Source organism: Impatiens glandulifera, chromosome 3 (assembly GCF_907164915.1).
Source record: "Impatiens glandulifera chromosome 3, dImpGla2.1, whole genome shotgun sequence".
Taxonomy (NCBI): domain Eukaryota; kingdom Viridiplantae; phylum Streptophyta; class Magnoliopsida; order Ericales; family Balsaminaceae; genus Impatiens; species Impatiens glandulifera.
Genome location: NC_061864.1, coordinates 7836226 through 7862047, shown reverse-complemented (window position 1 = coordinate 7862047; position 25822 = coordinate 7836226). Strand labels below are relative to the sequence as shown.

At 33.9% G+C, this 25822-nt stretch overlaps 2 protein-coding genes and 1 long non-coding RNA gene across 5 annotated transcripts; 1 reads left to right on the top strand and 2 right to left on the bottom strand.

Moving 5' to 3' along the window:
- Positions 1–1907: 1907 nt before the first annotated feature.
- Positions 1908–2870, top strand: LOC124930726. Its single transcript, XR_007098678.1, has 3 exons — positions 1908–2017; positions 2648–2733; positions 2821–2870. It is a non-coding gene; the product is annotated as an uncharacterized LOC124930726 (long non-coding RNA).
- A 735-nt stretch (positions 2871–3605) lies between these two features.
- On the bottom strand, positions 3606–20177 carry LOC124931084 (proteasome adapter and scaffold protein ECM29). 3 transcript variants are annotated; one of them, XM_047471471.1, is made up of 35 exons: positions 19793–20177; positions 19352–19519; positions 19155–19244; positions 18574–18710; positions 18375–18462; positions 18196–18278; positions 17982–18088; positions 16976–17128; positions 15870–15934; positions 14944–15031; positions 14772–14850; positions 14561–14669; positions 13867–13926; positions 13564–13682; positions 12810–13191; positions 12544–12728; positions 12399–12471; positions 11576–11726; positions 11325–11494; positions 10886–11233; positions 10398–10565; positions 9962–10255; positions 9603–9779; positions 8538–8801; positions 8128–8226; positions 7779–7963; positions 7111–7446; positions 5933–6086; positions 5712–5822; positions 5358–5525; positions 5014–5140; positions 4526–4678; positions 4346–4461; positions 4195–4254; positions 3606–4019 (listed from the first exon to the last, which is right to left on the bottom strand). In XM_047471471.1, the coding sequence occupies exons 1-35, from the start codon at positions 19985–19987 to the stop codon at positions 3834–3836; spliced, it is 5448 nt and encodes a 1815-aa protein (XP_047327427.1). In that variant the 5' UTR covers positions 19988–20177; the 3' UTR covers positions 3606–3833. The 3 variants fall into 3 exon arrangements, with proteins under 3 accessions (XP_047327427.1, XP_047327428.1, XP_047327429.1); XM_047471472.1 differs by having other exon boundaries at positions 11576–11723; XM_047471473.1 differs by having other exon boundaries at positions 12544–12725.
- Positions 20178–23037: 2860 nt separating this feature from the next.
- LOC124931325 (uclacyanin-2-like) lies at positions 23038–24678 on the bottom strand. The gene is made up of 2 exons (XM_047471764.1): positions 24303–24678; positions 23038–23595 (listed from the first exon to the last, which is right to left on the bottom strand). Exons 1-2 carry the CDS (start codon positions 24514–24516, stop codon positions 23108–23110), a joined length of 702 nt encoding a protein of 233 aa, XP_047327720.1. The 5' UTR covers positions 24517–24678; the 3' UTR covers positions 23038–23107.
- Positions 24679–25822: the final 1144 nt, after the last annotated feature.

Sequence of the window (25822 nt, the reverse complement as noted above, 5' to 3'; positions counted from 1 at the left end):
CCCAACCAAGGTCCATTCATCATAATTCATAAGATGTGTTACCAATATTTTGTTATAAAAATTGATTGAAAGTTTAAAATTTGGCTCTCTACAATAGTTGAAAGATTAAACAACAAATAAGAAGAACCTCTCTATTCTATTCAACTAACAAACTAATAATGAACAACATCATTAGCATGAAGATTCAACCATTCAAATAAAAATCTAATCACCACATGAAGACTTCCCACAAGTGAAGAATACACAGTATCATCAGGAACAAAACCAGCTTCTTTCATCTCATCAAACAATTTAAATGCCTCATCCGATCTTCCCACCTTCGACAAACCCGAAATCATCGCAAAATAACTCACCAAACTCATATCAACACCTTTGCACAATCAGAGACGGTTTGCTTTGAAGATAATTGAAGAAGGTTAAGTAGGAACGAGTTGGGACATTAGGGTTTGAAAGAACAAGGTGAGTTATTTGGGGATTGAGACTTGAAACAAGAGATTGTCTAATCTGGAGAGGTGTTGAAGGAATGAAATTTACAAGGATCTTGAAGATGAGATTCGCAATCTCTTCTGGGTTTGTAAGTATGCTTTGTGGGAAAGAGATTCTTTACAATTGGGAAGAATTTTTGAGTCGCCATTTTTGACAAATGAAGAATTCGTTCCAGTTACAGGATTAAAGATACATTATTCAAAGGAACATGAATCCAGGTGGAGTAAATTGGATTGATTCACTTCTCTAATGGCGATTACTTTCACTGTCATAGAGTTTCAGATTCATAGAAAGTACCTTTTAGCCTCTCTACTTTCTTGACGAAACGCTAAACACTTAGCGAATTTCCCTGAAACAGAAATATGAAACAGAAATATGAACCAGAAATATGAACCAATATGATATGAACGAACCAAATAATAAATATGAAACAATATAAACCAAATAAAAATAGAAGGGTTTGAGAATATCATGGAAACATCCTTAGAATCGACACCTTAGAATCATCCTTCACCTGACCTGCATGCAAAATAGGTTTAGGGTTAGGGTTTGAAAGAAATGAAGATAGTGTAAATCGATTTAGGTTTAGGGTTTGAAAGAAATAAAGATCGTGCAAATCGATTTAGGTTAGACCGCCGCCCCGCCGCCTCTGCCTCCGTCGCCGCCGTGAAAAAGAGAACAAGAGAAGAGAGAGAAAGAAAATAAAAAAAATGAAAAAATTAAAGTATTTATACTAAACCTAATTCACTTAGCGAAACCTAAGTCCCTTAGCGTTTCGCTATAAGGGTAATTCCGTCAAAAAAATAAAAATAACACGAACGTAATTTAATTAGTAAATCATCACCAGATCAAATAACCTCATCTCTGAGGTTATTTAATCAAATTTCTCCATTTCTTCATGGAAATATTATCTAAATATATTCCTTAAAGTATGAACCTTTGTTAACTTTCTATCCTTTCAATTCTTTGGGCTAAAAATTGTTAACATTCTTTTCAAACTGCTTTCTTTTTTACCTTAAACTTATCGAAGTTACTAGTTCTTGTCCTTTTTTTTGGGGGGATAAATGATAAATTTAGGACTCTAGTTGGAGAGTTTTGTCAAATTTAGGACTCTTCTAATTTTTTATCATTTAAAGAACTCTCTTTGAATTATTTAGTTATATTTAGAACTCTCACTAACTTTGTTAACTTACTTAATATTTTTTTTTATTATAATATTTTAACATCAATCAAACTAAACCTAAATTTATTTATTTATTACTGTTAAACAAACAACTTAACTGAATCTCTTTTCACAGTGAAACCAAACCAAATGTTCAACAAAATTTAATCTCCACTCCCTCCACATCACCATACATAGCCGTTTTCCAGGGTTCATATTAGATCAATCAGACTCCAAGCCGGAGGAAGTCGGGGACCGAGATTAATGGTGCACTAAAGAAGGGCGGTCACGACCGACGACAAGATCACCTGGTCCGGCGAACGTTATTCGCCGGTGGAAAATGGGATCCATGGAGATGTTGATAAGGAGGTACAAGGACGCTAACTACGATGATCATGAATATAATTAGTTTAAAACTTTTCGTAGAGAAAACCACCTCTTCTCTGCCTTGGTTTCTCCGTTGGCCTCCTCTATCGGCTGCTTTTATCGTAACATTCAACAATAGAGGTCTCCACCATTCCTTATGATGAATTGATTTGTTTAGCAATGGTGTCATTATCTGTGATTAATGGCTTGATTTTAATTTTGACTGAAACAAACCAACCAACCAATCCTTGTTTAAGAAATGATTTAGCTTCATCATTTGTAAACACATTTCTCATCAAGCTCTGTGTGTTGATGTTGATTCAGATCATCATGGGATCACTATTGGATCATAGGGTATATTTCATGTAGTTTAATCATTTGAATATGAATGTCATGCAATTTTCTTCTTCTTTTAAAAGTAGGGTTTATTTCCAAGAGGATCCAACCAAATGTCTGTATATCTGCATTCAGATAGTTGAATCTTTCTTAGTTTGATCAGGATCCTAGGGTTAAAATTGTATTCCTTGTGAGTAGACAATTACTTGCATTATTTTTAGGTCGGTCAAGGTAGTATGGCATTAAAGAAGTGAAGTAACGTTACGGATCATCTAGTCGGTTTATTTGTTTTTGCAGCCTCTACACACTGTTGCTGACCCACATTATAGAAGCACACCACCGCTACAGGTACCGAAGCGAAGAAGGAGACGACAACAATGATGGTATGCATTCACAGTCCAATCAATTTCAATAACTAGGATAGGCTAGGTCCAATCTTAAAATAATTCACTTCAATTATTTTCTTATAGGTTGACGCTAGCTTTTCTTTATTTCGAGCTATGGCGATGATGTGGAGAGAGACTAACATTAAAAATGGCGATGATGTGGAGAGAGACTAACATTAAAATTTGATTAAAGAAATTCAATTCTAGTGAAAAGAGGGTGGAGAGCTAACGTGTGTTGTTTGATTAATAGTAATAAATAAATAAATTTAGGTTACGTTTTGTTTGATGTTAACAAAAATATAATAAATAAAGAAAGAAATATTAAATATAACAATAACGTTAAATAAGTTAACAGAGTTAGTTCAAATTTTAGATATAACTAAATAACATAAGAAAAATCTTAAATTTGAAAAAAAAATTAGAAAAATCTTAAATTTGATAAAATTATCAAATTACGGTCTTAAATTTATCATTTATCTTCTTTTTTTTTTTTTTTTTTTGTATGAGAGTACCCATTGAACAGTGATTAAATTGTTTGGAACTTAAACTTTAATATTTGTAAGAAATCTCTTTAAAATTTCATACAAATAAAATTAAACCAAATCAAAATAAGAAAAACAATTTTGAAACTGACTTATCATATTTATTTATTTCTTGCGAAAACCGAAAATGGTTTTGTTCGCTACCCGCACAGCGAAGGGATCTTGTTGTTATACAAAAGGGATTTCGCCGAGGTGCCTTCGCTGTGAGAGTCACAATTTTCAGAGTCGTGATATGTATCATTTCTCTTTGTTTATAACGGGAGCGAAACAATTTTTATGCGCTTCAATCTAGAATGAACTTAATAGAATAACTTTTAATATAAAAAGCTTTTTGAAGTAAAGATTATAACATTCTGATAAGTCTGAGGGATGTACACATCTAGAGAAGTCATTAGTTCTAGTTTATGCATTATTTAAAAGGATTGGATATAAAAGAAAAACTAAAACCTGTGTTCCCTTACCCATTTTGGACTTGTATTCTGTCTTATCTTTGACATTTTATAATAATAAAAAAAATCAATGGGAGGATAGTTGGAATGCATATTTTTTGCGGATTCAGCCTTCGAGGATGTTAATGGATTTCCTTAGAAATGTTTTAGCTTGCTCATTCTTCTCTGCTTCCATAACACGATAAAGTTCACCCTTCAAACCTACTAACTCTTCAGAAAGTTGTTGTACACCAGGATAGGCTTTGTACAATTCAGCCATTATCATAAGACACTCAGATGCAGCAATGTGAACCTGACACAAAAATTACTACTTAACCACCAAACATGCAAAAATCAAAATTAAACATCATTTCCATTCAATTTCAGCAAAGAATACTACACGAGCTACTCGAACCACCCAAGAAAGGAATTGAAGATCAAAGGAAATTTGCAACATAAATCTGATTACAGAAAGAACATATAAATACCTGAGCTATCTTCACTGTGCAAATGCACTCTATCACCTTAACTGAAGCTGAATGAAACAACTGAGGAGAGGAAAGGGATATTCAAGAATCAGATAATAACTAAATTGAAATCATCAGAGGAAAATATCATAATATTGTTACAAAAGTACACCTCGTTTACTAGAGAGGGCGCACTGGCAGGTTGGTGGATTCCTTCTTCAGGTTCACCAGCAACCTTATGAAGCTTCGAGCAAATTTCTCTTATCAGTGAAAATACCGACATCTTAACTGTTTGGAAAAGATAAACATATTAGACTTGGAATTTTGTAGTAAATAATTTGGAAAGTAGTACCTGTCCAAGGAAAACCGAGTGAAAGCGAATTCAATATCACATTCAAGAGATTCTGATTATGCACAAGAATATCATCCACGAGTCCCACATGGATGCAAGCTGAAATGCAGTCTACAAGCTTTCCTTGTGGAGCAGAATTATCTTCTGTCTCATCTGTGCTTATAAGATAAAGAAATAATCCTTGATTGTCTATAAAACATAAAACAAACAGGATATAAAAACAACACAACTTCTTGGTTGAGGATTTCAATGGTACAGTTTGTTTGTTTCTTTGTTATTCATCTTTTCTTTCGTTGGTTACCATTTTAAATTTGTATACTACAAATTTGTCAACAAATACAAAAACACCTCTAAGATTCTATTATGTAGCAAAGTAGTCCAACAAACATTACAATTAACTCAAATAATAGCAAACTGGCTTTTATCAAAGAAGAGAACTGATGAGTAGCACTAGCGCCTAATTAAAAGCTCAAGTGTTCAGTGCGTACCTTCTTTAGCTGTGTCACTTGCCAACGGTTTTCGGCCAGACTTCAGTGTAATGTTTGAAGTGCACATCCCATATAATACTGGAAATGCTGTGTTAAAGAAGTCTGGATTGTTGAAGGCTTTTATAATCTGTACAAACTCCAAAGTTGTTAAATTGAAGAAGCCCATTATTGAAACAAAAGATCACTCGTGAAGCTCATTGGCCAATTATGGTTTAATTCATCTACTGCAAATATACTATTTACAAGCATGACCAAACAACTATATGTGGAACTCTTCTTACCTAAGATTCGAAAGGGTATAAAGGTCTGACAAAGGTTTCACAAGTTAGCCAAGAATGGTTTACCTGCTCCATAGATGAAAATGCTGCTTCACGATATTTTTGGACTTTTTTTGTGCAGGCAGAAATAACCAGATTCAGAATTGTACTTGGCAAGGTTGAGTCATTGGTGGTTATTGCTTCATGACAGGAGGAACATAGAGAAGCTAATGCATCTAATAGGGCCTCCTTTCCCTGTGTCATTTGATACAAATAAGAACTTATACAGAAACAAAAGAATCTTTATGCAGTCGATGGTCAAAAAAATAAGAGCAATTACGGAAAACACTTGAGAGTCAACACATTTTTAAGCAACCAGTACATCCTAGAAACAAAGCATTATAACTTCACTATTTCTTTGGTGGATTCACGAATTTATACCTCCCATAAGCGACCCGGTATTTCCTTCATAAGACATTTTAGAAGAACATCGTGGTATGAAGACAACGATTCACCCAAGACCTCACTGAGTTTAGAGATTGCCAACGCCGACTGTTCCAGAAAATAAAATAAAAAAAAAACAGAAAGAATAAGCAATGTGGCGGTATTATGAAGGTTTTACTGTAACCATATTATGAAGAAAGAGAAAATTGTGGATATACCTTTTTCTTGCCTCCCCATGATGATGACATTAATCCCTCACAAATAAGAGAGACAATTTCCCCTAGATACAACTGAAGGGTAACACGCTCCGTGCCCGTAGTTTCATCCCATAATTCCTCAAATAACGTCTTCACATGCTTTTCATCATCAAACCTGCAGGAGAGGTCATTGTTAGCCTTCTTCGCAATGAATATGAAAACTAAAAATGAAATCATAGCAAGGGACAGACGGAGTAGAAATGACAGTGAAGAACAGACAACTATATATAATACATGTTCAGGAAAAAGAAAGGTTAACTAGAGGGGAGAAAAGGGTTTAATTTTGTTCAAGAAAGATTAACTAGAGGGAAGAAGCAAAGAGAGTTGTCAACATGACTCGCATTTAGAACTCAGATTCAGCCCTTCCAACACATCAACCTACAAAATGCATGCATAAAAAACAGAAAAAAATAATAATAATAAATTGTACATATTGAAGCAAAGTCATATCAGGATGTTCAGCAAGTATGCCTATCTTCAATTCACAAATAGAGTAAGCATGACAGTAGTATCTCTCTGTTCAGCATGTAACCTTTTCTTTTGTCAAGTGATCGACTTTCCATTCCCAAACTCATAAACGAGGAAAAGATTACTCAAATATATGAATAGGAGAAAAATCTTTCGAAGTCATACTCAGATAAGCAATGGTAAAAACCATAACTAGTCAGTCAGAGAAGCTAGCCAACCAACATTGTGCAGAAATGATTCTGTTCAGCACAGAACTTTGTAATCGGACAGCAATGCATATGCTCTCCTCTCCAATTCACTCAGTAGCAGACATAGTTTTTAAGAAATGAGACATTTCATTGGAGATCTGAAGCATGGGAAACAGTGCCAAACCTGGAAATATAAATTATCGATAACAGTGTGATATCCACTGATTATGTCTGAGACCATGGAGGCATAGCTCTTTATTCTTTAATAAAAATATTCTGAAGTCATACTCAGATAAGCAATGGTAAAAACCATAACTAGTCAGTCAGAGAAGCTAGCCAACCAACATTGTGCAGAATTCTGTTCATCACAGAACTTTATAATCGGCCAGCAATGCATATGCTCTCCAATTCACCCAGTAGCACACATATTTCAGAAATGAGACATTTCATTGGAGAACTGAAGCATGGGAAACAGTGCCAAACCTGGAAATATAAATTATCGGGACAATAATAGTGTGATATCCACTGATTATGTCTGCGGCCATGGAGGCATAACTCTTTAATAATATTGCACATGATGCCTGTGTATTTCCGTCGCCTGCATGTAAGGCTGCAGTGTCTTCAATTAGTTTTTGGGCCTGAGATGGAGATGCTTGCTTTAGGACTAGTCCACAAGCATTTGCGAAAGCACGCTTGGATGATGCACTTCTCTCCTCCTTGACAGCAGGAAACAAGAGCTTCAGTAGCATGCCTGTAAATGGTTTGATATCGACACCAACTTTCTGAACTAACAAGCCAATGAAATTTGCTGTACCAACCCTACAAGATGGAACCAAGGTTGAGAAAGACATTAGAAGAATATGGCTATTTCTTGAACCAATCCAATTTTTCTTACTTTTTCTTTTTTAAATATCAACTTTTATTCCAAGAAAAGACGTGAACACGAAGTGCTTTCACAGGTTACAAGAAAAAGGAAAGAAGAGAAAAGGACAAGTAATAAGAGAACCAATCATATTTTTACATGTCATAAACATCATTAGATGTGTTCTTAGTAACACAAGACTCTAGTTAACAGTTGAGTTTAAACCATTATTAAACTATTTTCTCTTTATTATATAATTATTTTTCTTTTCTGACTATGTATTGCATACCTGGTATTGAGACCAACCCCAGACTGAACCAACTTAGCCAGACGGGGAACCAAAAGCTCTAATGAGGTGGTATCCACAACATCTATGCAATTGTCAAGGGTTTCCCACATTGGAGAGCCTTTGGCGATGGATATTCGCAAATTCTCAAGTTTCTCTGTCTGTATTCCAACAGTTGCAGCATGTAGCTATGGGAGAATTCATGTAGGAAACATAAAAATTGTAAATCAGTTCACATGAAATCGACCCAAAGAACAAGTACTGGGCAAGAAGAAATAATCTTATATGGCAAGAAGAAATGGAATCATCAATTTTCATATGACACCTATATGGCACACAATACTGGCAGTACCTCAACATAATTGAGCCCCTGGTCTTCAAGACTTGATAGACTTTCCAGCATGCAACAAACTAGATCTGACAAATGTGGACGAAGTGCAACTCCTGCACCCTGAAAAATAAGGAAGGTAGTTTCTTAACAAATTTACCAAAAGCATAGCTGTCCAAAGATAATACTTGAAGAATCAAGGAAATATTATATAAACACAAAAAAATAAGCTAACAATGAAACTGGCAATATATCTTGTTCTTATGACAGCGTAAATCTATACAAGCTAGGAACCGCTTAATATGAAGACAAGAAAACAGTTTTAGAAAGTTTCGGACATTCAAGTTTCCAAGTGAGCAAGAAGAAGTTGCCCATATTGACTGCAAATAAAGCTAATTAGTTCACATCAAGAGATGTTTGGTTGCAGCAATAACCTTGGCAAGTTTTGTAACCAGTTTAATTGAAGCACTGCGTATACTGTCAACTTTGCTCATTATGCCTTCTGACAGCAACATTGGTAAAACAATTTCCATTGCATGCCTTGCATCTCCGATCTGGGTGAGTGAGACATCACATAATCTTGTTGTCAATGAAGCAACAGTACGACATAACCTGTCACCAGAATTTCTAACAGTCTCCTTTATGTCATCCATGGCACGGAAAGCAGCTACCCATATTCTTTTCAAATACTTTCCGACCTGCATACATGAATCCAAAATGTATTTAGCCATTCTTGCCACATAAGAACTTTAAACTATGATTCAGTCCTGTATGGTAGAGAAATAGAAATATGGATTTATAATAGACAGTATGTGAGTGCAATTTCATGATGAACTTGAACTAATCGCTATCTAGTTATAAGAAAATAAATAGCGCAGAACAGGACATTCAGAACTAGTTGAAAAATTAGTCCATGTTTGATCGCTTGACATATCACTAAAGTAGATTGGTACTTTTTCAATTAAGTTGATTGAAAACAGAATTGAGTTAATCAAGTTGGTTTGATAACAGAACTGAGTAAGCCACTTAATAATTAAATAAATCTGAACATAATGTTTTTTTTAAAAGATCAACTTTTATTGAAAAAAATAAATAAAACAATCTGAACATAGTGTTGAAGTTCAAGTTAAGTCAACTTTACCTGATGCTTACACTTAAGATAAAAAGTAATTTTTCATAAAATTTTACTAATTCACTTATTATATTTTGTACTTAATTTCCATATTGAGTTTTAAACACTGAACAGTTTTGTCAAACAACCCCATTAGCACGTCTAACAAGTGATCACACTAGGAGTACAGGGAGAGGATTTTTGCCACTAATAGATTTCAAAAAGAAGCCCACTGAAAACTGCTGAACCTTCGTCATATTAATTAATTGTACAAAGTGTTACTGGCACCTAGTAGACCATGAACTAAATTAACTTTTAGAGTTTTTCAAAACATGCTAATTAGCATTTATATCTCAGAAACACAGAATTTCTTTTCTACAAGAAGAACCTGGTCAAATCTTCTTCCTTGGATAATATCGGCAAGAGCAAGACAGGAAGCCTCACGTGAGCGCCAAAGCCTGGATCCACATTGCAGTAGTAAATCATCTATGATTAGGTCCAAATGTTCATCAATAGTTTTCTTAGAATCAGCGACCAGTGATTTCCAAATGTGGGACATGGCATCCTAGAATACCAAGGAACAGGAAGACATATATTATCAGAATATTTTTCTTAAGCACTAAAAGCCCACAGAAAAATGACTAGGTCAAAACTTATACATATAGCAAAATGAGTTTTTGGAAAGAATCTCTGAGTAAGAGTGTAATCAGTAAGTCACCATTCACAATAATATTCAAAGATGTGCACCTGGACGTTTTTATCAGGGTCATACTGGTAACGAACAAGTCTTGGTATCAATAAGCGTAAATGTGGCTGCAAAGCATCTCCGGCTTGCTTGGCTATCTTAGAAAACCCAAAAGCAGCAGCTCGCTTGGAATTCTGAGAGGACTGATAGTTAGCCAAATCCATAAACTTGTATATTAGATCTGGTTGGCCCATCTCATTTGCCAGATTGCATAGCTCTTTGTAAGTACCAAGTTTCCCCCCACTCTTACTTTCACCTAAAGTGCCTTCAGCAAACACCTCTGAATCTTCTACCAGCTGCAGGAAGAATTTTGGAAGTTGAGTACCTTGTAATTTCGTATTAAGTTTTTCATTTGCTGGGGCATTCCAAGGAAGTTGGTGACAATTTCTAGAAGTAAGTTGAGAAGAACAAGGAGAGAATTTAAAAGATCAGACTAACCTTGATTGCTCTTTTCCTTTTCCCTGACCCAGTTAGTGTACCAACTAGTGCATTTACCAGATTCTGCTTCGTTGATCCATCACCCAGATCATACACAATACTAAGACCTTGAGATGCCAGTTCCTGTGTAAGTTCATGTTGTTCACCTAATAAATGAGTAAAAGCCTCCTGCAGACATGCCAATGAAGACAATTCAAGACACTGCCAAAGGTTTATGTAATAAAACTGAAACGTATGGAAAGTGATAAAGATTTGAAAATCCCACAATAATTTTCTAACATGTAATAAGTGATAGATCAATCCAAATCCACACGTGAATAGGAGAACAGAGGATATTATTTCTTCAGTTTGAGTTTGGTACATGAAATGGAACTAAAAAGGGAATAATATTTCACTGCATATAATCTCCAGTAGAGAAAAATTGCTATATGTATGAGATATATTCGCAACTCTTTTGTTCTGCATTTATACAAATGTAAGCTGAAAACCTGAATCTGGGGAAGCAATTGTTGTATGCTTGGATGGTGACCACAGTACATTGTGAGAGATAGCAGCCAGACAGTTCCAGAGCAACGTTCCTCTTTCTTGGTGCTGTACAAAAGTTCATTAAAAAGCTTTTGAGTAACGGCAGTTCTAACCGCAGAATGAGAATTGTCTTCAGCTTCAGGATCAGCAGAGCTATTTGTTGAGATTGACATTGGCACATCATCCATCAGAAAGTTTGAACTCATGGAAAGTGAAACATAATTAGTTTTGAGAATCACATCAGCAGTCACAGAGACACCACCCCATAAAAATGAAAGTGCCTCCCCTCCAGCAAATAGAACATCCTCAACCTGTAAATACAATGAGAAGGTTCTACTTACAAAGGGCCACCATAAAGTTCAGAATCATTCAGCACCAAGCTGACTGGAAAATAGAAACTACCTTTGACCGGCAAAGACTGAAAACCAAATCAAGAACTATAGTAAGATGGGATGATGACGGATCTTTAACAAACATGTGACCCAAAGAGATAACGACTTTCTGGATTGCTTTCATGTCATCACCTGACAGTAACTTCTTCAACTTGTCATGCACAAGCACTAAGACAGCCTCTGAATTGCAGCAACAGGACAATCAAATCAAAACCGACCAAAAGTTACAGGTAAATTCTGGGGACAGCAATTGAATCTCACCTGAATTATAGTCATGTAAAGAAGGTAGTGCAGCACGTAGTCCAATGTGACCAAGTGCTTCCATAGCAATAGAAGCCAATGTAGCAGTCTCAGTGTTAACAATGTCCACTAAGAATTTAAGTGTCTTCTGAAGAACTGATTCCGGTATCTGCTATCATAATCAAGTGAGGTATGTAAGATGAAAATGCATTTGGTTCGTCTCTCAATTCACAAGGTAGACATATATAACCCAACTAAGACCCTATTTTTAGCTATAACAAACCATCTTGATAGTGCAACCGTATAGATATAGTATACCATTTCGTTAAATCTATGTTCCAGGAAGAATATTGTGTGGGGTCCATCGGACCAGGTAAATCGTTAAGATAGTAACTAAAATTATGAGATAAAAATGGCCAACCATCAGAACATCAACAAACTTCCATATCAACTGAATCCTTTATTTTCTTCTAATAAATGAAGCAAACTTTTTGTTTACTATCAATCATGTAGTCTATCAATTTGCACCACAGCTTTTCACAATGATTGGTCTATCCATGTCAAACCCAAAAATTTAACATGGAATGTACGTGACATTAAAAGAAGCTGTTGAAACATAGTGTAACTTTGTTTTTTAATATGTTTCTCCCCATTGTCAAATGGGATTTTTATTGAAAGTAACAAAAAAGCTCAACCATGGTAATGTCATAGTAATATGGAGCATACAATAATAAATTTGGCATGTTGAGACCTAACAAAGAGAAGAATTCATGGGAAGGAACACCAACAATCATGAAAAATAACTAAGAGTAGACTAGTGTTTGATGCTGCGTCTAAGACTTACAGTAGTTGTCCTCGTCATGCAAGCAGCAGTAACGTATCCCAGAGAACATATTACTCCATGACGTAACTCAAACCTGTTTCAAAATGCCACTTAGACCTAGAATAAATAGCTAAAAGAGATACACAGAACTTTGATGTATATGGACCTCAAATTGTGTGTGCTATCAACAGAAGAAATTAGTTCAGACATAAGATCGGACAAGGAGTCAACTGGAAGTGCATGGGATGCAATTCCAACTAAACGTGCTACTGCTTCACGAGTTTCAAGATCCAAGTGACCCAGTAATTGTTTTAACCATGAAAGTTTCAAGCTGTAGCGTTGTGCTATCTTCTGCAAAAGAAAAACAGTGTCTCAATAAAAACATGGCAAATGAAAACTTGTTTTGTTTCAAGTACGGCAATTCTTTCCAACCTCTGGAAAGTAGGATCCAACAGAAATCAGTGCCTTGGCAGCATTTGAATGCAACTCAACAGAACCTTCATATCCCATCGCATTCTCAACAATCAAACACAGTTTCTCAGTTGAAGGCCAGAGTTCTGCTAACTTATCCTCCAACAAATGCTTTTGAACATCTTCCTCGAAGCACTTTACCAAAAAGCTGACCATAGCTGTGTACATTTTTGAAGGGAAGAGAAGTCTCGGTGCACCTGTCTCAGAGGATTCTAACAATGCTGGTTGTTGTTTAGAAAGGAATTCTAGCATGTCGCCAACTTTTGGGTACTTAATGTCAACCTGATTTCCAACAGCTCGATCCTGATTTTGACCAGGAAATAAGCCTTCAAGTGCCATTTCCCTAAGAAAGAATAAAGCAGGAAAAAGGAACAAAAAATCTACATCATGCAAGCAATACATCAAACATTTAACAAATATTTTAAAACATCCATAACCAGACATTAAGAAGCAAATGAGTCCATTTTTATAATGAAAGGGTCAAATTATTAGACATTGTGCACATCACAATATCGAAGTTGGAAAAAGACATGTCTAATATGACTCATGTCTGTAAAAGAATTGTGAGGGTGACAGAGAAATCATTCCATTTATTGCAATAACAAAATTTGATCATAACATGGACATTTTATCCAAGGATACAAGGGGTAATTGATGTCATAGGAGAACAGTTTAAAAGAGAGTTAAGGATGCTAAATCCAAGAACTTCAGTTACCTAATATCCAACTTTGACTCTGCAGCACCAAGCATACAAATAAATCTGCTAGGGCAATGCTGGAAGTCAAATAAACCAGTGGCCCACCTAACAGCACAGAAGCGGATTTCACTTTCTTCCTTGAAAAAGAAAAAGAAAAACAATCTCTAAATTATATTGAACTTGATAGAGCAACTCAGCAACCAAATTCCATTATAACCAAAAGAAACTGCAACAATTAGTACAGTGATACAAAATGAAATAAAAGAGCCTGGTAACAAAATTAAGCAAGTTCGATGACCATCCTGGAGAAAAGAATCATACCGCTTGAGAGCTTCTCAGAAGAAGTGCCTCCAAATCTGTTAAGACAGTCGCAGGGGCACCCTGAAACCAAGTGCACACATGCAATTAGCTTAAGATGTAAGCCAGAATTTCTTAAAATAAGCCATACTTTCTCTAGATAACTTTAATGACAACATATTAATATCAATAAGCAGCAAATTCTGAAATATTTCAGTAAGAAGGCAATGGGAGGAATGATCAATGCTGGAGTAAGGGAAATGTGGCACAGAAACCACCTTAAAGTTCTTTAATTGTGGTATAATTTGGAGTATACAACGAGAAGAAAATCTAATCAATCACAATTAATGTTAACTTAGAACATGGAATTTGATCCATCCAAATCTTTATTATTGAGGAGGTTATCCAACATCTCGACAAGATTATAATGGAATATCTCATTCATAGAGGGAACCAATAATACCAAAAACCAGTAACTTGCACAATCATAAGTTAAAATAAACCCTCCCCAAAACATGGTCAAGGATATCATAATTTGGACACACGACGGGCTTCATTTGGAAACACCTTTTCTTCCATAGATGGGATCACATTTGGAAATTGAACTTAGTCCGACAAAATTCAGAAATTTGTTAGCGGGTTCTCATTTGGATCCAGATCTGGATACAAAAGCATTAAGTGTTTCCAAATAGTCCCAGTCTCATGAAAGCTAACATACCTTATATGCGGCTGCAAGAGAAACAGTTGCCTCTTGGATAACAGGACGAAGAAACTGAGGCTCGGAATGTAGTGCATCAAAAAGCTTTACAGCCATGTCAACCTTATCTCTGTCAGGAGCACACGACACCCACACATGGAGCTTGATCAAGAAAATATATAACAATGGAACACATAAAAAGCGCAAAAAGGAGAATCAAATTAGGAACCACCTGAAGAGTTGAGGCATTCGCTGTGAAAGTAACCCAATTGCTTGATAGGCAAAGCTTTTGATGTCCCTTGACATAGCATCTGGATGAGTGTGCTTGTACAATCAACAAATGAATTACGATCCCTCAGCAAAATAATCCAAGTAATGGTACAGAGATCATGGATTGTTCGAACCTGATTCAGAAGCCGAATTACCCTCTAGAGACTTCCAAATTCCGTTCAGTATGATTGGACCCATAACCTTCAATTGATCGGTACTTGCCTGCATGAATTTTAATGGGAAGATAGCAATCAAGAAAATGATGAAACCAGAAAAGACACATACAGAAGCAATGCAATAAGCATGAAGTATATCAAAGGATACATGAGGCCATCGCACTATAACAAAATAAGTAGCCATTTCCATTATAAACTTAAATTATCAGCCCAGTACTACTATAGACAATTTCCTAATTGGACTATAGTTTTCCTTATCCCAAACAAATTAAACAGTAAATGAGTTGATATTTCCGAAAGATAAGATGTAGAAAGAGGTCTAGAAGTTCCCCTCCCCCCTCTTAATCTTTTTTCCATAAGGGCTTTTTAGAGCCAATATGTGTGATGAATCATCTTATGCTGACTGAACTATGTATGTGGATGACTTCATTTCAAAAATTTCCATCATATCACTTCTATTAAAATTAGAATCATATTCCAAGACTTTCAACTACATAGGAAGACCCCATAACACAGATATTAAAAGCTATCTGATATTCACATGATACACCAAAATCATATCCAATGAAGCTCATTGTGCACAGTTCTTGTACTCGTTTATCCCTAGATTAAATAACTCATTTGTTAAAGCTGTTCCTAGTATATGATTAGAGCCTATATTTATTAGGTAGCTAGCTATTTATATAGCACCTTCATGTACTTGTAAAATTATCTACTAAAGTTGATTATGTTATTCCTTCTTTCAAATTCTGCATTTCTACTTATCATTGTAACAGAAAATATTAAATGTCTTCATTTTGTCTATTAACCTAAATGAACAAGCTTACATCAATGTTAACTTTCCATGTATAGATCAAAACATAAGCAGAGAAAACATTTCTTACATGCTTGAATACCCAAACAGTGAACTCCATTCCCAATTGCTTCAGTCTCATGGTGGTTCCATTTCCTATAATATGCCAAACAACCAGAAATAACATGAGATAACATACATATAAGCAAACTAGAAATCCCATACTATGCAATGAATTTTGTACTACATACTAGAGGAGGCTAAAACAGGGTAGAATGATCCTGAAAACTTTGTGGGAATGCAGAAACAATGAAAATGATGTATCAAACAAGCAGCAGATAACAACATCAAATGTCTCTTTATTGAAAAAGTGAGACTCTTTTACATTGATCCACCGTAGTGCGAAAGAAGCGATTACTGTGGGAAAACCAAACATTTGAAAACAACAGCAAACGTTTATATCCATCACAACATTCATTTGGCAGGTATTCAATTAGCTTCTAATCTGTGTTCGTTGCTGGTTCATATCGCATCATAATTCTGAAGCATACATTTCAAACATCAAAAGTTATCATGTGTTTAGATACCAACAGCCACTTCAAAAAGACAAATGCTGGAGCTAACCTTATTTCTAAACATAACAATTCTTGGCATAATTAATTATAATATGAACAAACAAAGCTTGTCAGAAAGTTCCACTTCTAGCCAAATTTTTCTCTACTCTCGAAAAAGGCAGGACTGAATTTGAATGATGTATAAGAAAAAAACACATAGCTTATGTGGACGATCCACTTCTACCCCATGTTTTTTTTCTGCTCGAGAAAAGCAGGGCAAAGTTTTGGCATGCTTTCAGTTACAGAGCATGGACCCTTTGGCTTCTTTTACTAAATATGTTGCAACTTCTTCAAGTACACCACAATTCAAAGTCTTCCATAGCACCATTAAATCATCTTAACTTTTTCCTCTGGGTAGGGGTGTTTACTCTAGGGAGCACAGAGACAAACCACTCACACCATATTAAAAAATCTAAGTTCAGTTTATTTTTCCATCATGGAAATAAGTACATGAATATCTCAATATGTTCATAATTGTAGTCAAAATCCATTACTCAGAGTAGAAAACAACATAAGAAGGCAAGAGCAAATATTTTGATTTAACATTGTCCGCCTATAGCTAGATATGACTAGTTCTACTCACCATATATGCAGCCAAATATGCATTGCAAGGTTGACGGGAAGCTATTTGCGGCTGTAATTGACCGACAGAAAACTGACATCAATCTCACTCTCAAAGTAGGATTACCAGGGGTCACCCTACATTCTGGAGCAATGCGCTGAGCTTCAACATTACCTGCATAAATTGTTAAAAAAAGAAGTCGATGTTAACTGCAGTTGAATACACTTGACATCAAGGAAATCAAGGAAGGGTCATTTCTAACAATGGATGAAACTATAAAATCTCAAAACACAAACGAATAAATCCCTACTTCGTCAAATATCTTTGCTTTGTTTCCTTCATAAATGATGCCCCATAAAAATTTGAAATTTTGTGGGAATAAACATTTCCACTGAATTCAAATAATTTAGTGATATATATATATATGGAAAGGAAATTAATGAAGAGGACACATAAAAGGCATCTTTCAATGTTACATATTGAAGCTTATACAACAGTATCATAACATACTAAGAGCTTGTTTAATGTGGATTATTTCCAAATAAACCACTGTCCCATCAACCATCACTTCTTCAATCTCAGCATTCAAATCATCAACCAAAATACCAAACTACCTTCTTTATAAGTTTTAAAAATCTTAAATACTATTCTGGTCATTTTATCGAGAAAAAAAAAATTAAAAAAAACATATTATTACCCAATAATCCTACAAAAAAAGCAAGCCCTAAGAAAATAATGGAAGACAGAATATTTTTCCCTAGAACCGAGAATGAGGAGTTGAGATGAAAAATGTGTAAAGCATGTGCTCAGAACATCATTCTCTAGCAAAACAAACTCTCTGTAAGGGATAACCTCACAGTATTTTGATATTTATTCCTACAGTATGCAACTTGAAGAAATGTTATAGCTCCTTAATTAGCTAAACAAAAGATTCCCAGAGCAAGAGTAATAATGAACCTGAATCAAACAAAGCCACAAACTGGGAACTAGCGTTTGAACAACTTCAAATGATAAAGTTAGTACTTACCATTAAAAAGCAAAAACAGCTTGCTTATGAGTTTGACATCATCTAAATCAACACCTGAAGTTTTTTTCTTTAGAAGCACCTCCCCTCTCTTGACAACAGGCTCTTGACTTGAAACATATAGTAGTTGAGTGTGACATGGAAATTAATTATCTGTGATTATAGATGAACGACAAAAAATGACAATGGAAACAGTTATTACAGGCCAAATAACTACCTGTCTACACAAGCTGCAAAAAAAAGTGGATAGACCGCTTCAGGAGCAAATGTCATAGCTTCAATTACATTCAGGATTCCCAGCTACAGACAAAAATTGCAGAGCAGAAATGACAGAAAATGAAAGTTGGCTCAACAAAAACTAATAAAGGTAATTATTTTTCTTTTAACAAGCTCCACCTTTCTAATTAACAGCACGTCACTTTTCAATGGCTGTTTACCCGTGATAAGATCGCTTTGAGTAATTGAAAGTCCAGCTGGGCAAGCTCTGCACCAATTGCAATGAATTTGTATTTTATAAAACAATATATATATATATATGTGAAGTTAAAAACGAGAAGAGCTGAATGAACAGAATGCATAGAGGCCAGATTCAGACCCTTGGGGTGGCGTCTGATACAGCATAGTATGCAGGCAAAACTCAAGAAATATCTCCGAGTCTGATGAACTACCAATGGCCTTATATTTTTCACCAACTTCATCACTTAGTTTGACTGAATGACAATCACCAATAACCTATAAGCCAGCAAGATATAAAAACAGAGATGATGATTAGGAATACTAGTTAAGCATTGAATGATTCTTTAGAACCTAAACTCATATTATAACCATCAGCAACAGCTTCTATCTGTAATTCCATAAATAAATTCTAGTAAGTTAACATATTATTTCTTAATCCTTAATTTTTGTTTAATGATAGTTGATAATAGGTCTGGCTTCTTTCCAGAGCAACTTCCAAATAAGAAGGGCTCTAAATAAAGCCTCTTATAGACATGTTTTTATATGAAACTTGACACTAACCTGACCCTACAACACATGGATTTACTAAAACTGCAGTCACAAGGACGATACAATTTAAGATGGCACAGAGGTAATGGTTGTTTGTTCCTTTTGTGTTGGATAGCCTACAAATAGCCACACTAGTATCCACTCTTAACCTAATAATCAAAAACGAAATACCTTAATAGCAAGTCTCAAGATGATCCCTTGATGTTGAGGAGGAAGCTTTGAAATGTTAGAAATAAGAGTAGGTGCCATATGTTCCTTTTTCTACAATAAAAGGGATAAAAATTAGCCAAATGCCAGAAAAGGTTCTCAAGGAGCAACTTCTTTCATAATGTGAAAACTCAACAACCACCCAAGAAAGAATTACAGACCTCTGGATGTTGACGGTCAAATGACATCTCAATATACACTATGCAAAAGTTTTTCACCATTGGAGTCGAATCAGGTAGCATATACAACTCCCACAGTTCTAACACAGGTAAACAAATTTCAGGTTGGTGCTTCACTCTCTTGTTCACATGACTTAGGATCTCCATCACCTATCAATATAAATGGGTAACCATGCAAATTAGATCATGTAAGAGAAGACAAAAAAAAAGGTTTGCCAACACCACTTCTAAGACAGAAATGAAACAATGGGGCAATCAGATTTTATGCAATAACACACTTGTAAGCAATGATAGTAAAGCAAATGATTGTAGCAGCTAAGCACCTATAGAAGATCACCCATTATCCAAAATTACATAGTGTTTCTATTACATTGAGAAAATTTAAAGCTTGGAAGTAGACAAGAAGAGATAAAATCACCGTACTTTCTTCCGGACGGCGTCAGAAGGAGAAGAAAGGGAAGATATAGAGAAAGGGATTAGCTTGGAGAGTAAGTTTTCCAGTTTGGAGTCGTCGCAGAGAGCCAATCGTGTCAGCATACGATCCATCATTTCTTCCATGTCAACCTCCGATTTTCCCGCAGCGGCTGGAGAAGAAGAAGAAGAAGGCGGCTCGGACATATTTGCAGCGTTTTCTCGATGAAATCGCAAAAGCAAGTCTTGAGAGAGAAGTAAAAGGCGAAACCAATGTAGCTCTTCTCGATTTCCAATTTCCTATTTGTACCTTTCTTAACAGGCTTTGCGTGCGGGAGAGTTCAGATGAATTTATAAGCGGAATTTCCCGCACTCTCCACCACGCCGATCTTCAATTTTTCAAGACGGACTGTTCTACTTGGACCACGGCGGCCTTGTTTGATTGCTATTTTTCTATTCATGGCTAGAGGCAAAATGTTTTTTTATCTCAAATTTAGTTCATTTTTTTTTAGGATAAAATTATTTCTTTAATCCATTATTTTTGCGAAAAATAAATTAAAAATACTTATACAAATTTTTATTTATCACAAAATTATTATTTTTTGTTTTAATATAAGAAATTAATATTAAACCCCAATAATAGCCTTTCATTTATATATTTTTTTTAAATGTTACTTAATAGGTTATCGAGTTCAAGTATTTGAAAAGATCGATTAACTCTCCAACGAACTTTACTGATTTTAAGAACGAAACCTAGAAAATGTCATAATAATACAATTATTAATGATACAGATCGAACGACTATGATCATTGAAAGTTCGACGATTTCTCTCTAACTAAATAGTCTACTAAATAATAATTGGGATGGTAACTCAAATATGTAATTCTGCCTATTAGCCGCATAAATCAAAACTTCTTAATAATTATTCAAAGACTCGAACATCATTTAATGAATCACAACAATACTTCACAAAAGATTTTAGATATTAGTCACTCATCGACAATAAAAAATTAAGTGATTTATCGATTCAACTTTCTCGTGAGATATACGATAACGGCTAACCATAATACAATATTTGTTCATGCACATATCATTCATAAAATTTCACCGTGAATAACACTCTATCCAAATAACGAGATTTTGGATAGAATCTTTGACTCCCAAAATTTCTCTTAAAAAAGTTATATAGATTCATCTTAGCGGAAAAACTGATAGAAATACCCCACATAGAAACTGTCCATTTCTGGTAAACGTATAACGTTTTGTACAAACGGAAACATTTGTTTGCGTTTTATCAAAAGTAAAAACTCTATTTTGGGACGAACTCTCCCTAATGTTTAATTTATTTCTATATCTAATTCGGTTAGCGAAACCACTACACCAATGATCAAATATGTCCTTAACTGTGACATTTCTACATATAGAAAAGGAAGCAAACTCAGTATACGTCGTATTTAGACTTTGACACTATATCAAATATCGTTCAAAAGCTGATCGAAAACCATTCCCACAATGAATATAGACTGTTCACAAAAACTTTTACACATTAAATAAATTATCCTCCAAATGTTACACCCCGCTAAATAATTAGACATTTTGATAAACCAATTAGACTATTCGACTCCTTTACAAATTTATTACACAAATTTGATAGAAGGGTTTTATTAAAAGAAATAAAATCTCGAATATATAGACATCTTTGATCTTTAAATATTTGACATTATTCCAACTAATTAGATGACAAAATGATGAGTTAGAATATTCTCATAAAATTTTACACATTATCTTTCAATTTTCACCGCCACACACTTAGAATTAACAAAGACATACATCATATATGTGGGTATAGATGACAACACGCTCTTAATGAAAATTTGCCGACACATCTTCGATATTATTTTATTTTTCCACCCGATAGTTTACATTAATTTTAGTGATAATCGGTTTCGAGAAACCTTAGATCGTAATTTAGCACTCAATATACAAAGATATGTTGACGGAAGACTACTGATTCTGAACTCAACACATTTGTCAATCTCATCATTCTTTTATTCGAAACATTATTTGAAAAAAAAAATATCTTACTTATTAAGATTAACTCAAATACCGAAACATGCACAAAATAATCTAAAATAATTAATGTGTTTAAAATTCTTGTAAGTAGCCTTAGTCATGCAGTGTCATCAGTAAAAAAAAAAAAAATTATGATATGAGAAAAGAATATTTTACGTATAAGGATTTGTCACAAATTATAATATTAAAACTGTAACTACATCAAAATATCTCTACATTTGTGATCACAACCAAAAAAAAAACTCAAAATAAAGACAATGGGTAATTTCATTTTTCCAATTGGTCATTTCATTTTGTTGACACGTCGCATCTCTCTTAACAAGTATAAATTTAGTAGTTTAAGATTTAATAATTAAAATACTCTAATTATTTATTTTTTCTATTTTGATTTTCTATAATAATTTATAAATATAGTTCAATTTAAAATTCCCTCTTTTCTCTTTTTTATTTTTATTTTGAAAATTAATATTATTTTAATTTAATTTAAGATATTTTTAATGAAAGTTCAATTAATTTAAAATTCAGTCTCAAATTACAAATGATTACTACTATAAACAATCAAAATAATTTATTTGTTTCATTTTTTCTTCTTTATTTTTGTCTAAAAAACCAAAGATTTCGGATTTGATTCAGTCTACTCAGAAAAAGGAAAATGCTGAAGTTCTCCATTTCTTATATTGCACATTGCAATTTTAATTTAATTACCAAGTGTCAAATTTAATTGGAGTATGATTATTAATGTACAATATTGCATAATGTGAAATGATTGTGTTTGGTAATAAATTATTTGAAATTGAAAGAGTGGTATATGATCGCTTTGGACTTGCGGAACCGAAGTAGTTGTCAAACTTAACATGAAACATTGTCATGTGCTTTGTTTTTATGCAAATAGTAACCTCTTCTAGAATAATCATGAGTCATGACGAGAAACCATTAATTAATTAAAGATCATGTGTTTGTCTTAAAGTTTGAAAATCTATCAGACTATCATATAAAATATATTACAATTTACAACAAAAGTGCACTATGAGTTCATGCATGCCTAGCGAGCTCATTTTAGTAAATAAAAATAACAATGATATTATTATTATTTGATAAATAATGTAAACTAAAATCACAATCATGTATCTGTAATAAGTACAGTAATATCATGTATATATTATATAGGTAACAAAATAACATATAAAATGAATACACATAAAAATAAAAATGCACTTTTCGTCGCTATATATTATAAAAACATTATCACAAAATTAATTAAGACCCAACAAATTAATCCCCAGCAACATCAATAATACTCCAATCAGTGCATTTTCAGTAACTACGGTAGCTATCGATTTGACATCGTCAGTTTGGTCGATATCTTTTGGATTGTTGAAATTCGAAGGAACTAAAGTATCAGGTGCCGACTCAGAATCACCAGATTCAGGACTAATCGGAGCTGGAGACGAATCAGGAGAATCAAGCAAACTCGGAGGTAGACCTTGACCGTAAGTAACATTTACTTTGAACCGTTGCCCATTCTTGCATTGCTCCCCGTCGTAGTCACTCGAGAAAAAGTAATTCATGCCGACTTTTACTAGAGGGACTGATACTGTCACCGGCTGGGGTGTGGTCGAGGATGGATCGGCCCCAGACCATTGTGTCGTGTCGTTATCTTGATCATTGTTATAGTCGCAACGTTTGTATGTGTTGAAATTGTACGTTTGAATCACCGAGTGATTACTATCCGAGTTGAATACTGTATGAATTATTAATCCATATAAATTTAGTCAAGTGTTATGATTTTTTTTCATATGAAAAAAATAGTGTTAGCTAGCTGGCATCAGATTCGTTCTTATATAACACAGTTGTCTAAAGACCCCCACATGCATAATGTTGGGTGTTAAATGTTATCTTGGAATATATTGGTTGGATAGTATTAGGTGTGACATGACCTCAAAATTGACAATTACTATTTTAACCTTACCCACTTTATTATACAATATTTATATATAAAATATCAAGTTAAAGTGCAAAATAATAATATTTAGCAATTGAATCTTGTTGAATGAATGAATGATTAAATTATTGAAATATATGTTAAATAATCATGATTGTCTAGACTACACTAATTGTTGTATAAACTTTTAGTCATTCTAATACATAATTGGATTAGCTTATAACAAAATTTTATTAAGATAGGTAAATGGCAGAGAAAACAATTAAAAACATATATTTGTTAATAACTAATTAGGTTATAGTAAAAATGAAAGAAATATTTAATTTGAAGTAAGGATTCTAACCTAGCTAGCCTAACTCCTTGTAGTCATGAATTCAAATTAAGGCTATCTAAACTGAAAATCGAACCCATAATGCGTTTTAAATGAAAATCGAATAGATAACCTGATACCAACAACTTTTGTCGCGTTAAATATTAAAATAATGGTAAAAGAAATATATACTTACTGAGAAAATCACCGAGACTGAAGTTCTTGCCGACTAACCATTTCTGGTAATCGACGGTGGGCTTGAGAAGTTTGTCATACCAACCCAAAGAGCCGCCGACGGTGTAATTGGTGTATGCTCCGACCGATGATCCAAAGCATGATATTACCGCCAGAAATAAAAGAAGACTAAAATGATGATGAAACTTGTTGTTGTAACTGGCCGCCGGTTCCATCTTAATTTCTTGATCTCTCTGCTGGTGCCTGGTTGGATGATGGATCTGAATTGCCGACAATGGAAGTTGAGATATAAGAAGAAGAGAATGAAGGTGAGACTCAGGCAGTGATTAGCATATGATGCTGCTCGTGAGTGAGTTGTGACTTTCTTCTTTAGGCATCTACACTTTAAGTCCTCTTCTTCCTTTTTTTTCTTTTTAAAATTACTACTTTGGCCACCATTCTTTAATTAAATTACGCACTACATTATATATTTATTTTTTGGAAAATGTTTATATTTTTTTTAACTTAATTAATTTATGATAAGAGAAATTTCATTTTGGGATTCTCAATATATATAGTTAAACGGTTAAAAATCATTTTGAGTTGAGACGAGGCATAACCACTATAATTACATGTTTGAGTTTAACTTAGAATCCTTAAATTGAAGTAGAAGTCACGATAACAATTGAAGTTTGACATAATTGTAGAGTCATTGTCGTATCTCCCTTGATTTGTATATGTTTTTATTATTTCGATTATATATATAAATTAGTTATCATTTTATAAATATTTCTTCGGCGTTGCTTACTAACCCACGAGCAAAGACAAATTTTAATGACACTCAAAATATTTGGTAGACTTTCAATACCGCTTAATTGGTTTGTTCGGTTTGCTCGGTTTGCTCTACTTATCACTCATTATTATGGAACTGAAACGAGTTCGTATTTAAAATTATCCTCAATAAATTTTAAGAATTTCTGATATTCTCTATAAAATTTGTCATATTATTTAACACGTAGAATCTTATATTTAGTTGTTTTTGTTTTGTGATACAATTTGTTGTGTATCACTTATTATCATTGTAATTCAAACAAATTTGTATTATAAGACTATTGAATCTTTTCCATTATAATTTTAATTTTTATAAATTTGATATACTATTTAACATGTAAATACTTATTTAGTTGTTTTTGTTTCAGGAAAGTGAGTCTCTAAGAGAATTAATCGTTTTTTTCGAAAATTTACGAGCTTGATAACTTATTAAGTATTGTTTTTTCTTATTTTTTCTTTTTATGTCATGTTTTATCGTTATGTTTAAACGATTTTTTTTTTCATTTTTAATATAAATAAATATTTTTCAAAAAATAAAAAATAATAATAATAATTTGGGCTTTATTTAAAATAGTACCGGCACTATATAAACTAAATTAATTAATATTTTTTTAGTGAATGCTACTTTTTCTGGTGGTGGCATATTATATAGTTTGGTAGGGATACATGCATGTGATCATTTAATTTTAAAATTATTCAAATGTCAATAAA